The sequence below is a fragment of the Salvelinus sp. IW2-2015 genome, linkage group LG7 (genome assembly GCF_002910315.2).
Source record: "Salvelinus sp. IW2-2015 linkage group LG7, ASM291031v2, whole genome shotgun sequence".
Taxonomy (NCBI): Eukaryota; Metazoa; Chordata; class Actinopteri; order Salmoniformes; family Salmonidae; genus Salvelinus; species Salvelinus sp. IW2-2015.
The window spans coordinates 31098863-31115342 of record NC_036847.1 but is presented as its reverse complement, the minus strand read 5'-3'; the positions used below and the strand labels follow the sequence as shown (position 1 = coordinate 31115342).

Sequence of the window (16480 nt, the reverse complement as noted above, 5' to 3'; positions counted from 1 at the left end):
TGACAGGACAGAGAGATGGAGGAGACAGTGTAAGTTGACAGGGCTGGACAGAGAAAGCCACAGAAGACCATTTGGGATAGAGATAGGTGCCCTGTTAGAAGCAACTCAAGGAAGAGGTCCTCTGTCTTTTTGAAATCAACGATTGGATAGAAACCTTCACTTACCGGAGGAGGTTGTTTCTGGACTTGTGGGAAGCAGGCAGGGTGTGGAGGGTCTCAATGTTACCTACAAAYACACAAACAAAAACACAAGCATGTTGACTGTTTTATAGGCATTCTATAGAACAGTGTTTCCCAAACTCAGTCCTGGGGCCCCCCTTGGGTGCACATTTTGGTTTTTGCCCTAGCACTACACAGCTGATTCAAATGACCAACTCGTCAAGCTTAGCTTATTTGAAATCCCCTGTGTAGTGCTAGGGCAAAAACCTAAATGTGCACCCAGGCAGGACCGAGTGTGGGAAACCATGCTATAGAATACAGACACACAACTTATCATATGACACAGTGACTGACACAGCTGCAGTTAATGGACAACAGGATTAAATAACAAATAACTGGAAGCTGCCTACAATTTGAGTACAAAATTACTTCAGTATTTCTCCCATAGAAAGTGCTTCCCCATTCAAGTTAATGATTGCATAATGGGTGGACTGGCAGCCATTGCAAATGTACCCATGAGTTCACCAGTCAGATTGSCAGGGTTAGAGCTTCCAAGGCCTTTCCATGGATTCTACAGTTTCTCCTACCTTTGAGGGCCACTCCGTTACGGCGGATGGCTGTGATRGCGTTGTTGATGTCATCCTCGGTAGCTGAGCTGACGTTCACAACCTCAAAGTCCACAGGTACACAGCTGAACCTATAGAGCACATTAACACAATATGGGAAGGACAACCCAACGACTCAGCCATTCTACCTCAACTCATTGGTTGTACTGTATAACTATGGGCATGAGACATATTGATGTCTATGTGTTTATAAGCTGTGAATATCTTGTTATGAACTTGGAACAAGGCTCACTACCATTCCAACGCATTTAAAGGGACACTTCAGRATTTGGGCAATGAAGCCCTTTATCTACACTGAAAAAATATATAAACGCACCATGTAAAGTGTTGGTCAGATGTTTCATGAGCTAAAATAAAAGATCCCAGACGTTTTCCATATGCACAACAAGATTACTTCTCTCAAATGYTGTTTACATCTCTGTTAGTGAGCATTTCTCATTTGCCAAGARAATCCATCCAATTTACAGGTCTGGCATATCAAGAAACTGATTAAACAGCATGATCATTACACAGGTGCACCTTGTGCTGGGGACAATAAAAAGCCACTAAAATGTGCAGTTTTGTCACACAACACAATGTCACAGATGTCCCCATGGTGGAGTTGGGGTTATGGTATGGGCAGGCATAAGCTACAGACGAGGCCAATTGTCGTGCCATTCATCCACCGTTATCATGTCATGTTTCAGCATGATAATGCACAGGTGCACCTTGTGCTGGGGACAATAAAAAGCCGGAACAAGGCTTTGACGCCGGAACAAGGCTTTGACGCAATGACGCAAGGATCTGTACACAATTCCCAGTTCTTCCATGGCCTGCATACTCACCTGACTTGTCACCCACTGAGCATGTTTGGGATGCTCTGGATCGACATATACGACAACGTGTTTCAGTTCCCGCCAATATCATGCAACTTCGCACCAGATACTGAATGGTTTTGTGATCCATGCCCCTACATTTTTTTTGTTTTTTAAAGGTATCTGTGACTAACAGATACATATCAGTATTCCCAGTCATGTGAAATCCATAGATTAGGGTCTAATGAATGTATTTAAATTAACTGATTTCTTTAGATAAACTATAACTCAGTAAAATCTTTGAAATTGTTGCATGTTGCGTTTATAGTTTTGTTCGCCAGAGTCAGATGAACTCATGGATAAAAATAAAAATTCTCTGCGTGCAGTTTGAAGGAAGTTGCTAGTAGATACCACAGACTTCAAGTCATTGCGCTAAAGCCAGGTAGCATTGTCAAGCGAAACGACCTCTAACTTCCTTCATACTGGATGCAGAGACAAAAAAAATGTATCCATGAGTTCATCTGACTCTGGGCAAGTAGATAAAATTCTGAAGTATCCGTTAAATATAACAGTTCATTAATTTAACAGTTTAAGTGTTTATAAGCCATGAATGCTATGACCAGTTTTAATACAATTAGCAGACCTTAAGAGCTCCCAGGGACATATTAGTGGCTATGTGTTTATAAGATGTTGATGAGGTGTGAATAACAGCTTATAAACACGTTATAKACTGTTAGAAAGCATATTTGACTCACCTGAAGAGCTCCTTTACGTGATTGAGCAATTCTGGTCCAATACCATCTCCAGGTATCAGAGTTACAGTGTGTCTGCCACCATACTTCGCAGGAGGGGGCTGAAATGCATAATTTTTTTTGTTATCCTTGCACACTTTTCTGTCAGAGTTGCCAGGCTGCACCGAAAGCAAATCAAACTATGGTTGGGTGCCAATGGTGTGAATAAGGCGTGTTGTGTGTGATGTGTAACGTGGGAATGTGATTAACGGTGAAGCAATGCAACGCGTACTTACAATGATTTGTCCCTATTAGTTGTAGAAACGGCCGGAAAAGCAGAACAATACAGTGAGAGATTAGCAAAGCACCAGAAAACAAACAGTTGCCCTACACCTCAGATTGCTAGCTCATTAATGATCCCGTCTCCCTAGAGGGGAGTCTTGGATCAGGTTACAAATGCTCAGCCTAAAGGTGACAACGGAGTTAGTTAGCTAGCCAATTTTGTCACACCAAATCAACCAAACAATAATCAATACCAAGCAGAAGTGTCTAGAGCTCCATCTGAAATGTTTAAATCTGACAGAGTGGCAGTGTGAATCTTGTGCTGCTCATAGTAAGATACCTGGGTAGGCTAGCTACATCACCAGTACCATGCCTCAAATAGACATACTTGACAGCAAGCAAGCCTTGTGATTTCTGACAGTCAAGTATACTAGGCAACTCATCATGTGCCTAAAATGCACATTATAAACTGGTTGGTTCGAGCCCTGAATGCTGATTGGCTGACAGTCGTGGTATACCACGGGTATGACAAAATATTTATTTTTACTGCCATAATTACATTGCCAACCAGATTATATTAGCATTAAGGCACCTTGGGGGTTTGTGGTATATGGTCAATATACCACGGCTAAGGGCTGTGTCCAGGCACTCCGTGTTGCGCATAAGTGCCTTACTGCTTAAGTAAGAGGCCTAGCTACTGTGATCTCTGCACACTCTGCCAGACTGCTAGCTACTGTGACCTTTGCCTGACAATCAGACTGTGATAGGTCTGGTTCATAGTTAGATTAATGCCATACATTGGCTTGGAAAATTTCCTCACACAAGCTCTACGAGCCAGAATATTGAATAAAATTATATTTTAACGGTTGTCTGTGTAGTTGGTCGTTTTGGCGGTAGGAATGTGAGACAATATATCCACAGGATAGTATAATTAAATCACCTTATCATAGTGCTGGTAGTTCGTTCACATTTCTATCACCTGAAGCATGTGCAGAACCATGTAAACACTTACAGGAGCTCAACAAGTACGCATGAGTGGTGTGCATGTATTTTCATATTGTGCACATCCATGAGGTGATAGAAATCTGAACACACTACCAGCGCTTTGAAACGTTGATTTAATTATACTTTCCTGTGACTATATTGTCTCACATTCCTACCTGCAAAAGGACCACCCTAAAGTGAGCTAACATTTGATTGTATTTAACATTCTGGGTTTTATTTAACGCTCATTTCTGCCTGAAGTAGAATTCAACGCTATTCCACATCGGGTTGGTTTCCATGTAACGTTAACTGTAATCTCTGCACATTCACAAGATCTAGCTACAGTAGGCCTACTCAAACCACCACAGATAGCCTATCTGATGCAGTTTCCAAGATGGGCACTCACTACTGTTGACTTCTCTCTGCGACTGCTCACTGTGGCTCCAAACACCTCAGGAAACAGAAGAACAGGATAGGGCGTTAGATAACTCAACTTGTGGTTCATGTGGTCGTTGAGTCCCTTTGGGTCTTTCTAGAGATAAGCAACAATACAGTATACCGTATGAATGTCAAATGAGAAAGTAGCAAAGGGAGGGATATTGGTTATCACTGACAGTGACATGCGCTTCTTGCTAATGCTAACCAGAAATGACCTTGTATTCTAGTCCAGAAACATAATTTCTCTCAATCATGTTGTATGTAGTTTATTTACCATCATAACTGTGAATCATAAACTCTGTCTTACTTTTGCTGTCGTTGCCAACCGTCCACCCCAAATGGGTTTAATGATTTTGGACATAGATATCACTGCACCAGAGGCGGCCATCTTAACGGAATCCGACTAATGCCGTTAACGCGCATCTGCTCCTGCACATACACAACAGAGAGAAGAATCGATAGAGATCCTATTATAACATTATTCAGTGTTATATTATTAAATTACTAATAATTATTAGTATTCTAATTCCCAATTCTATGGAATAATATTGCCACATTAGAGCTCGAGCTGTTCATAAATCAGTTTACCATATCATTTTGTAATCCATTCTGCCTCCGTAATATAGTTTATGTAATTAATTGGGTGGTGATATCTCCCCATCATAACATGAACAAAATGTAGGACGCGTGGAGGCACCATAATGAGCAACCAATGATTTACAGTATGTACTGTATACACATGGGAGTAATGCCGCGTTCAAAACAACTGGGAACTGGGATCTCGGAAATCGCGGACTTCCGACTTCAGTGTGTTCAAAACAACTAAGAACTCGGAAAAAAAATCTAACTCGGTTACTCCTGCCTCTTTCTGGAGCTCAGACGTTCCGACCTGAAAATCACTGACTTTGTGATTTGAAGTCGTATTTTTCAGAGTTCCGAGTGGATTTGAACGCGGCATAACAGTGGAAAAACGCATGCACGCAGACTCGAGGCTGACGTCACAGAAAATGAAACGCTCAAAACTAATCAGTAAGATCGCACGCTTAAAGAAATTAAGATAATTTCTCCATGCTTGTCGTAACTGGAACGATGCAAACACTACAGACGGTGAACTAAGCCTCCCAAATCATATTTTAGTGGCTTCATTTTTTGTGTCCAAGTTTGTCTTGCCAGGAAAGGTGAATTTTCACGAAGGAAATCTAGATGAGTTTTCCTTGGAATAAATAACAGTGGGTGTTTCCTTTTTGCTCTCTTTGCAGTGGGCGCCTTTCCACTTTTTGCCTTTGTCTTGTCGAATGCATCTCGAAAGAGCTATCTTGCTTGCCACATTGTATCATTGATAGAGATTCCTGTAATTTCCTCAAAAGTATCCTTTTAATGTTTCAAACATTGTTGCTTCAGTGAGACTGCCACGAAATGACCAGGAAATGCCATGTTCTTTCTAACATGACTGACTATATTATTCTCATTGTTTTCTATAGGACTACTTGCCGGTCTCTCTGCCTTAGCTTCTGAAGAAAATAAATCATGAGATTGGCAGGTAGGAGAGTCCATCTGTCTTTTTAGTTGTATCTAATGAATGTCATGTATTGTTGCTGAGAAAGAGCCTATTCTAATGGAATGTGTCTGTGTGCCAGGGCCTCTGCGAGCTGTTGCTGTGCTGCTATTGGTGGGCCTCACCTGGGTGTTAGCCAGCTCCATACTTGGAGGGGACAGCAACTTGGTGGTCAAACACTTCTTCAGTGGTAAGACTAAGACAACCTTACTGTCTGACGTCTAGCCCCCACAATAGTACAGTGCCTTAGGAAAATATTCAGACCCCTTGACTTTTTGTAGATTGTTACGTTACAGTTTTGTTCTAAAATTGATTAAATTATGTATTTTTTTCTCATCAATCTACACACTACCCCATAATGACAAAGCAAAAACAGTTTTTTTTTTTTTAGAAATGTTTGAATGTATACAAAAAAAACATACCTTATTTACATGAGACTTAAATTGAGTTCAGGTGCATCCTGTTTCCATTGATTGTCTTGGTGGTGTTTCTACAACTCGATTGGAGTCCACCTGTGGTAAATGCAACAGGACAAGGACCTTAAAACTAAATCGGGATCGATGGGTCCCCTGCAGGCAGGTTGCGCTAAAGTAGGCTAATGCGATTAGCGTAAGGTTGTAAGTAACAAGACCATTTCCCAGGACGTAGACATAGCTGATATTGGCAGAAAGCTTAAATTCTTGTTAATCTAACTGCGTTGCTCAATTAACAGTTGCTATTACAGTGAAATAATACAATGCTATTGTTTGAGGGCACAGTTTTGAACAAAGTTATTAATAATCAAATTAGGCACATTTGGGCAGTCTTGACAACATTTTGAACAGAAATGTAATGGTTCATTGGATCAGTCTAAAACGTTGCACATACCCTGCTAGTGGCCAAAATCTATATTGCACATGGGCTGGAATAATACATTATGGCCTTTCTCTTGCATTTCAAAGATGATGGTACAAAAAACGGTTGGCTTTTTCTTTGTTTTACCAGATCTAATGTGTTCTCCTACATTCCTTTCACATTTCCACAAACTTCCATGTGTTTCCTTTCAAATGGTACCAAGAATATGCATATCCTTGCTACAGGCAGTTTGTTTTGGGTATGTCATTTCAGGCGAAAGAGATGTGCGTTGTGCATCCATGCAACACTTACCTTTTTCTTGGACCATGGCCTCCCTGCGGTCTCTGAGCGGGCGCAAATCAGACAGGTCTCTCGTGCCATAAGAAAAATATATTTGCGACTGCTTACAAAAAATCTTGGTCGACCAACAGCCTATCAACCAAACAACCGATCAGTTGGTTAATGAGGTTAGCACTAGTTGACAATCTAGCGAGCCCACTTTCTTCCACAAACAAAGTACAGCTAGCTAAATAAAATTCATAGTCAACACCAAACAATGCGAAACTGTCACGCTGCAAATGTATAATACATGCAATGGGTATTGCTCATCTAAAATGAGTAATTCAATGTATTCCTGAGAACCAGAAGTTGCCATCCAAGTWAAAAAAAAGTAGCCGGGGGGGTGGGTGCACTAAGGTTGGAAACCCCAAGGTTAAACAAAGCCTACATTATTGCTTGCCTGACCTTTGCCTTATCTGATCAATCTCAGTTCCTGCTGTTTCATGCTTATGAGAGCACTAGGGTATGGAGAGAACCACATTAGTACATGCATCCATTATGCCGAGTGTCAACGTTGTAGGCTGGTGATGATCGTGTGGCGTAGTTTTGGAAATCATTGCCAATCAGGTGCATCCCTTCATGGCAGCAGTATATCCATCTGCTAATGGATTTTTCAGCAGGATAATGCCCCTTGCCACAAGGCTAGGATTGTCCAGGAATGGTTCCACGAACATCAATCCAATTGAGCATCTGTGGGATGAGATGGAACGAGATATTCGGTGTAGAGATGCACTACCAGAAAACTTGGCACAACTGTGGGAAGCATTGGAGTCAACATGTGCCAGCATCTGGACTGCTTTCAACGCCTTGTAGATTTCATGCCACGACAAATTGAGCCTGTTCTGAGGGCGAAAGGGAGTGCAACTCAATATTAGGAATAAGTTCCTAATGTTTTGAAAGATAATTGTGTGTGTGTACACTATTTTAATAGCAGGACACTGAAGAGTATGAATTAGGATGTTTGAGAAGGTTTGAATCCTAAGCAACCTGCATAGACATTGTTTGAAGTACAATAGACCAAAAATAGCTTTGACCTACTACAGTAGCTGTGTGCTAAAAACAACTTGGTGGAGTAGGCATTGTGGCGCTCATGTGAATTTCCTTTTTTCGGCTTCAGACCAATGCCTACTTCTGACAGTTTTTAATAGACTAGGGCCGGGAATTGCCAGGGACGTCACAATGCAATGGTTAAGGGCTTGTAAGTAAGCATTTCACTGTAAGGTCTGCACCTGTTGTATTCGGCACATGTGACTAACATTTGATCTGATTTGGAATACGACGTTATCACCACACTTAGTGTGTCAGTATTCACACCCCTTGACTTTTTCCACATTTTATTGTTACAGCCTGAGTTTAAAATTGAGGAAATTTGGATTTTTTTTTGTCACTGGCCTACACACAATACCCCATAATATCAAAGTGGAGTTGTCTTTTGACATTTTTATAAATTAATTACAAATAGAAAACAGATGTTTTGAGTCAAGTGTTTAACCCCTTTGTTATGGCAAGGCTAAATATGTTCAGGAGTAAAAATGTGCTTAATAAGTTGCATGAACTTTTGAATAACTGTCTTATCTCTGTATCCCACACACACAATTATCTATGAAGTCCCTCAGTCGAGCAGGGAATTTCAAACACAGATTCAACCACAAAGACCAGGGAGGTTATCCAATGCCTCTCAAAGAAGGGCACCTACTGGTAGATTTATTTATAATTTTTAAAAAGCAGACGTTGAATATCTCAGAGTGGTGAGGTTATGAATTACCCTCTTGGATTGGGTATCAGTACACCCTGTCACTACAGAGTTACAGGCCTCCTTCCTAATTCAGTTGCCGGAGAGGAAGGAAACTGCTCAGGGATTTCACAGCGGCCAATGGTGACTAAAACAGTTCGTTTGAATGGCTGTGATAGGAGAAAACCGGATAGATCAACATTAACTCATGTCTATCTTTTCTACAGGGACAAACGAGGAGCCAACAGCTGGTATGTGAGAAGTTAAGACCATTATTTACAGTGGCAATCACAAAAAGTAGTCCTTTTGGAACCTAAACATTTCAATGTCAGTGGTACAGTGCTAATCGATGTCCCTCAGTTGAGCACCATATTCCCAGCTTGGGTACGCTTTCATTCTAATGTGCTAATTTGTGTGTCCTCTCCTCTTCCAGAGCCCAAACCACGCAGGTACAAGTGTGGTCTGTCAGCTCCCTGTCCTCAGAAACATCTGGCTTTCCGCGTCGTCTCTGGAGCCGCCAACGTCATTGGGCCCAAAATCTGCCTGGAGGATAAGATGTGAGAATTATTGTACATCATCGGGGCCATCACACTTCTTACACCAATGTATCAATGTCACCGCCAACCATCTCACTCTCTCCAGCTTGCCTCCGTTTCCTTTTATTTCTCATATGAACTCTGTCTCTTTCTGCCATCATACCATCTTAACCCTGAAGTTTGTCTGAAGAGCTGAATGCAAGTATTTGTCTTTTTTTGCTTTCCTTCATTAGCCTGATCCCAGATCTGTTTGGGCCATCTTGCCAAAAATGACCGAAGGAGTGGTTTTGTCTGTAGCGTCATTCTWTCTGTCATTCTGTCTGTCTATGGTGGCTCCTTCATTGTCTGTGTGTAACAATGTATAGATGACCTCTTCAGGGGTTAGTTTCCTGAAAGTTTAGTAGCGCTAATCTCATCTTTCATCTACTGCCTACAATGGGTTTATGATCGTCTTAAATTTAACCAGTAAATTATCAAATTGTATTGTTCACATACACATATTTAGCAGATGTTATTGCGGGTGTAGCAAAATGCTTGTGTTTCTAGTTAGTACGTTAACCAACCCAGGTAAAGTGTTGGTACTTACGGTTCCTCCAACCTTTCCTTTTCTTTCCCTCAGCCTTGTCAGCAGTGTCAACAACAATGTTGGTAGAGGACTAAACGTTGCTTTAGTAAATGGTAATTAATTAGAATAATCTCTGACAAATTGTTCAAAGTTATGTTTCAAGTTAATTTGTGCAGTTGTGATTTTGACTTGACTGTTGCACAGATTGCTAACTTTAAATGAATTCATGTTTCTACTCATCAGGGGTATCTGGAGAGCTCTTGGACACAAAATCATTTGATATGTGGGAAGGAGGTAAGAGGATTAAACACCTTTATACTGATGTCATTTGATGCATGTTCGTAATATTTGAATGAGTTTATTTTATACATCATTATCTTCAATATTTTCACCTTACAAGAGGTTACAAGTGGCTTAACGCCCCTCTACATATTGTTCAGTTAAATACAGGTACTTTAATAGGCTACATCCTTACCCGTCTGTCTTCCATTCTCAGATGTTACTCACCTGTTGAAGTATCTCCTACCTTTACACGAGGGAACACTTGTGTTTGTAGCTTCCTTTGATGATCCTGCCACAAAGTAAGAGTCTAGCATGGACATTACTAAGTGAGCCCCAGTCCTGTGCAATGCTTTCAGCGCTGTGTGGTTGTAATATTACACTTCATGGCACATGACTCCCACACACAGCACTAAAGGGGTTGTTTTACAGTCACCACAATCTTGTAAAATGCTTAACAAAACCAAATTGAACATACTGACGACTTGTAAATCTACCAGTCTATTCTTACCATTGTAAACATTACTAAGTGAAGATTATGTTTGGTGTTAAACTATACAAAATTGGTATATTGTACTGTATGGCAGGGTTTCCCAAACTCAAAATGGACATTCATCTAGCTAGCCTACTTTACTGTAACTGTCTGTTTCCCTCTCCTAACACCCGTGTCAGGTTAAATGAGGAGGCTCGTCGTCTGTTTGAGGAGCTGGGTAGCACAGCAGTGAAGGAGCTCACCTTCAGAGACAGCTGGGTGTTTGTAGGAGCCAAGGGCATCGRGAACAAGAGTCCATTCGAACAGGTAGACTACCTTTACTTAAAGCCTAAAATATACATCATTTATACCGTAGGAACAACRCAAGAGCGCCAAGCAAAATGGCTATCCAGCGTAGTTGTGTCGTTTATAGTTGGATGTGCTTGTACATATACGTGTGCATGAGATAAGGATACGTGACCTCTGTGATTACGCGTGATGACGTATCTGTACACTCACTGTTCTCCTCATAGCTCTGCTCGTAACTCTGTCCATATTATAGCTACACTGTGTTATATCTATGGCTCTGTCAGTTTGTTTGTTCTGTAAAGCCTAATGTTCATGCCCTCTCTCTCTGCCTGTGTGTCTCTCTCTACCCCCCCAGCGTATGAAGAACAGTAAGAACAGTAACAAGTACGAAGGCTGGCCTGAGTCTCTGGAAATGGACGGCTGTGTCCCCCTCCGTTCCCCTTCAGAAGGTTAAACACACTCTGCTTGTATCCCTCCCTTCCTCCACTCTTCTCAGATGATGCTTATGCCCTACATGGATCCAATGCTTTTAAATACTGGGAGTGTGCAAGAAAAGTGCACACTTTGGGAGAAGGGTGGAGAGTTGGAACTCTACCTGTTTCTAAGGACTAGCACCTTTTGAGAGTGAAGGCCTCTGGTTCTAAGGATTAGCAGCACAGATCTATCTGGAGAAACTGTAGCAGCAGAAGCATTGACTATGACATTTTGACTAGCCTCGATTTTCAGGCTTCCTCACATTCCTTCTCATTAATGAAACTTGTGGATGGACTGGGACCATAAATCTCCCTCTGCATTTATATCACACCGGCCCTTTTTTGTGTTTCTCGGCACCCATTATTAGCCAAATTATCATTTAGACAAGCCCACTTAATGGGCTTAAGATGGCCCTATGGCCAGACTGTCCCTAATGAGACTTGAGTATGGTATTGGTATTGCACGACTACAGTTGGATAAATGATGCTCTGTTACAATATCATGTAACTACAGGGAGGTAAAGACTCCTACAATACTTCATTTTTTTCTTCACTTTTTGTTTTTTTGTCAAGTAACACGTGCTGCAAAGGACATCTTCTCTTGAGTGGACTGACCCACTGTAACAATGCTGGTAGCGCAATAGGCAAGCTGGCCTAATGGTTGATATGCTAACTTGTTGAAGCAACTGTTTGAACTTGACATTTGAACTAGGAATTGATTTAAGTGTTTGAGGCTTAATGTTCCTGGGAATGACCACGTAGGAATACATGGATATTTCAGAGACCAAATGTTTGATGCACAGATAAGGGGAAAAAATTATGCTGGATAAAAAAAAAGAATATATTAAAGAAGTAATGTCTGTAAAACCCTGCAAATGCACAGGAAGAGGGCAGATAATGCTGCCTATATGAATGGAAATCGCGAACAGAATACAATTAAGATTCATAGATTCACTAGCAACATATTATTGCTGGCTGTTCTAGGAAGGATATTGTATGTTGTGATAAATTAAGATTAAAATGCATTAATATATATTTTGTATGCATAGTTTAATATATTAAATTGTAGATTTCAATCTAGTTGTGCTAGCCTGAGTGCCAGTCTGTTTGTTCCAGCATGCCAACTCGTTGTCATGTCAAACATTTGGCTTGACAAGGTGCAATGGAGTTGCCAGAAGCACAAACAGATTTGGGACCAGGTTAAAGTGCTAATAACCTCCACCTTTTAGTTGAGGGTTACCCTGGGGGTCGSGTGTGGGGCTACACCAATGCCATGATTACTGTATATATGTGATAACCTTTGTATGCTTGCAATGCGCAGTGATGTAAAAGTACTGGGTAAATGGAGATGTACTGCTTTAGTTCTCAGGCTGAGAAYTGTCTGCACCKGCTGGTAGTCACGCAGGCTCAAGGCTGAGATAGTAGAGAGAGAAACCACAGTCTAGACCATGTTTTTCTCATCTTAGATACTTTGTATCTAATCCAATGCAACAATTTTAAGATATGATTGACGGTAGGTTGTATATAGAGTGTGGTCTCCTGTTTCGCGCCACAKATCTTTACTATAGACTATTGAGATATTCTGTATGTGAAACTCTGTCTGCAATTGCATTTTATTACTAAAGCGTTTTATACCAAGGTTTCTGTGTCATCTATCTTAAAGACTGATTGGTAAAGGAAACTTACATCACCACATGCAAAGGACCAACCAACATTGTCTTAGAGAGAACATTGATTGCTGCACAGCAGTTTACTCAAAAACATTATGTCAACATCTGCCAATCTTGTGTATTTAACTTGGAATAGAACTAGTCTAGAATCCTGTAGATACTACTTTTTACACCCCGTAGGCTATATTCATGGTTTGATTTCACACTAGAGTGGACTTCAGTACCTAAAATAAACATGATTGTACTGTTGGATAACAACACTATTCATGCTTTTACCTGTGTATCTCAGGCCTTGTCCTTACTGTTGTTTATTTGGATATTGTATTACTTTGTTTTTTTGCGTATTTTGTTCTCTGAATTTGATTAAATATACACCACTTGTTACATTTTCAATACTCAAAACAAGTGCTTTGAGACCAAGTGTACTATAGAATTCTACTATTCATTTTTGTGACTTACACTATTTTGTTAAATATTAAAATATATAAATCTCTGTGTGTGCGGTGTGGTTCAGCCTGAGTGCCAGTCTGTGTGTGCTATCATGTCAATTCTTATGTCAATGATTGTCATGGCTTGACAATGAGCAATGKAGTTCGCAGGAGCGCAAACCATCTTGGACCAAATACTACCTTGAGTGAATTTTACAGGCTATCCTTTGTGGAGTATGACTGTATGTAAAGTATGTATTTGGTCATCTGATTACTACAATCTTCTTTATGGGTTGATGTAATGACAATGTGAACGACTGAAAAAGCTGATGTCAACTCAACGTACAGAAGACATTGTGRTATAAAAGGCAAAACKGAYCCTAGGTCWGCACTGATGCTCTTGAGACAYACAGTGCAGCTCTTGGTTCCCTCCTGTCCATTATCTTAAAATCAAAACTGATCCTAGGTCAGCACTGATGCTCTTGAGACATACAGTGCAGCCCTTGGTTCCCTCCTGTCCATTATCTTAAAATCAAAACTGATCCTAGATCAGCACGCCTACTCAGTCTTGTTACATGCAGCCCCAGATCTGTGGGAAGTCATGCATAATGCCCCCATCTGCATGCTCCATGAAGAATAGGGAGCAGTGTCATGCACCGTGGACAGACAGCAGTCATCTGTTGAAACCCATTAGGGGGCGCCAAAAGACGGGGTTATTCAGTTCATTCTGTACTTGCGTGAGTGCCTTAAAAACAGGGGTCGGCAGAATGGAAAGAAAATGTCCCAACCCCATTCACTGAGATCCCTTTTCCCTCTTTCTCTGACATGTTTTGTGGAATAGAGATCATTATTCCATCTGTGTGCTTTTTGGGCATTATGAAAATGATATGCTAAACTCTGTCCTTGAATTTGAGCCGATGCATAAGAAATGGGGAAATGACGGCTAAACATCAATTCCACAAATGACAAGTCATAGATTTTTGTCATGTGCAATTACAGACATGTCTAGTGTGCCCAATCTAAATGTAAGAAGAACTCACATGCCATGTATAGCAGATAATTTACATAACCGTATTTGCAAGACAACAATGTAATGGGGCTTACTACCGTGTAATGCAATATTTCATTCAAATGGGAGAGGCCACAACAGAATGCAGGCGAGTTGCATGCCGCCCTCTTGTGGCCCTTTTCAGCAGCGCTCGCGTGCGCACATCAGAGCCTCCTCGCGGGTTGTGGAGAGGAATGGAGAAGCCAGTAAGCGCGTGCAGTTACACCTTGTACACAGATGGCCGTGTGACTCCTATCTTGTAAATGATGTACATACATTAGCGTCTGAAGGTATCTGCATGTATAAGTGTATATACATTTATGTCGCCACATCGACGGTTGACGGGGAAACCTGTACATCAAAGATCAGACCAACGAAAGGCAAGCATCATCTGTGTGGCACGTACCGTTAGACCTCCTGCCTGCTCTAGTATAGATTTAGAAAGACTCGACACTAGTTGGGATTTTCAAACTTGGATTTACCGACACGCACTAATGGTGAAGCTCAAATTTAAAAAAGGATATCATTTGAAAATGAGTCGTATCTTGCATAATCTGATGGAATATTGCTGTTAAAACAATTATAGGCAATGAAGTGCAATTTAAAGGTCGCTTGAGCAACGTTTGAAATAATTTGTGTAGCTACATAACGGAATATAAATTATAGGGCTTGTTTAGCTAGCTTGCTAGCTGTCTGGGTTACCAGTTTGCCAAAAAAATTCAGAACGGACGTTAACGAGATGATACATTTAGGTAAGTGCAGTTTTCTTGCTACATTGTATCAATTGTAACGAATTTCCAACAGTGCTGGACAGCTTGGAATGGAATCCCTATTTCTGTTCACCAGGGTAGTTTAGGTGTTGCAATCTGTTATTGTACGCTAACTACCATGATGTCTAATTGGGGAGTTAAATGCTTCTACCCGGTGATATCGTGCCTCAGATTTTCTTATTTAATCCCCAGCACAGGGCAGGCTTCAATATTCATATATTATTTCATAGGTTACATTGTTTACGTTATGTCAGATTTCTGTAGTGCTGGATAGCCTAGTATTCGCGCCCGTGCGCCTGCTCCATGGAAAATGCCATCAAATTTATTATTTGCCAATTGCTTGTTACGTTAGTTTAGCTTCCCCTGCTGAAACAACAAATATATTGTCTTATTATAACCTAGCGTATCCATTTATGGTTTTTGTGGGATTTCAATCTGAAGTGTCAATCATAAATTATAGAAAACCCTCGCGCGCTAGGTTACAACATTTATCCTGCCACGGCTTCTACAGTCTGCTCCAGCAGCCAGCAAGCAGCCAGCAAGCAAGAGGAGCCTTTTGAGGAAGGACCTGCGCTTGGCCGTGTTGTGTTTATTGTAAACAATATCAGGCTACAGGCTACAAACGCCATAATTAATTGCGTTTTGCTTTTATGTTAAGGTCAAATTAGAATCAATCAACATRATGTGTCTTCTGACGACAACCACACATGGCCCTATACTACAGCCTGTAAAAATGACCATCATTGGCTGTCACTGGCTTGTCCATTTGTAAATCAGAATTGCCATTGCCAAATGATTATCCTCTTTTATTATTATTAAATGTTTTATATATATATACATATACATAGTGATTATTAAAAATACATATTTTTTGTTTAAAAAAAAAGTTTGTTAAAAGAGAGCATCAAAGCACTGGTTATAATGTTTTATTGGATCCCCCACTGGGAGTAATAACAGATGTAGCTCTGAAATGGCACCCTATTCCCTATATAGTGCACTACATTGAACGAAGCCAATAGGGCCCTGGTTAAAAGTAATGCACCATATAGGGGATATGGTGCCATTTTTGATTCAGCCATTGTCTAAAGTAGTGATGTACTCTAGTCATTATCAGACCACTCCTTCTTGATAAAAATGCTGAGGACTTCATACGTTAACCCCCTGAACCCAGTCACTGAAAACCATAAGCTTATAATAAATCACTATTCTAATATAAACTATGAAGCAGTTTGGTTCAGAGGTGGCACTCAGTATCATAGAAATAAAATTTGTGCCGTGGTCTGAGAGACTTTGGCCATTCTGTTAATCCAATTTTATCAGTAGTATGATATGTAGTGGGCTCGATCCAAAACAGCAGGCCTGTCCATCCACCATGGGCGAGGGCTCCATCCACCATGGGCGAGGGCTCCATCCACCATGGGCGAGGGCTCCATCCACCATGGGCGAGGGCTCCATCC

At 40.9% G+C, this 16480-nt stretch overlaps 3 protein-coding genes across 5 annotated transcripts in view; 2 read left to right on the top strand and 1 right to left on the bottom strand.

Annotated features, from left to right (window-relative positions):
* Positions 1-4709, bottom strand: part of LOC111966818 (isocitrate dehydrogenase [NAD] subunit gamma, mitochondrial) — a 15141-nt gene extending 10432 nt beyond the window's left edge. Inside the window, exons 1-7 of one of the 3 annotated variants that reach the window (XM_023991759.2) lie at positions 4602-4709; positions 4321-4436; positions 3982-4026; positions 2606-2617; positions 2334-2431; positions 746-855; positions 165-225 (exon numbers count right to left, since the gene is read on the bottom strand). In XM_023991759.2, the coding sequence (XP_023847527.1) occupies positions 165-225; positions 746-855; positions 2334-2431; positions 2606-2617; positions 3982-4026; positions 4321-4401 (407 nt within the window). In that variant the 5' untranslated portion in view covers positions 4402-4436; positions 4602-4709. Of the gene's footprint in view, positions 1-164; positions 226-745; positions 856-2333; positions 2432-2605; positions 2618-3981; positions 4027-4320; positions 4443-4601 lie in introns of all 3 variants that reach the window. The other 2 variants (XM_023991758.2, XM_023991760.2) reach the window with 2 other exon arrangements.
* A 196-nt stretch (positions 4710-4905) lies between these two features.
* Positions 4906-13270, top strand: LOC111966820 (protein FAM3A). The gene is made up of 10 exons (XM_023991761.2): positions 4906-5242; positions 5495-5553; positions 5651-5758; positions 8701-8724; positions 8907-9030; positions 9629-9687; positions 9818-9868; positions 10071-10155; positions 10526-10652; positions 10990-13270. Exons 2-10 carry the CDS (start codon positions 5541-5543, stop codon positions 11086-11088), a joined length of 690 nt encoding a protein of 229 aa, XP_023847529.1. The 5' UTR covers positions 4906-5242; positions 5495-5540; the 3' UTR covers positions 11089-13270.
* Positions 13271-14425: 1155 nt separating this feature from the next.
* LOC111966134 (uncharacterized) overlaps positions 14426-16480 on the top strand; it is a 111282-nt gene continuing 109227 nt past the window's right edge. The window contains exon 1 of the mRNA XM_070444341.1: positions 14426-15005. The gene's annotated coding sequence lies outside the window, so the exon portion shown is untranslated. The remainder of the gene's footprint in view (positions 15006-16480) is intronic.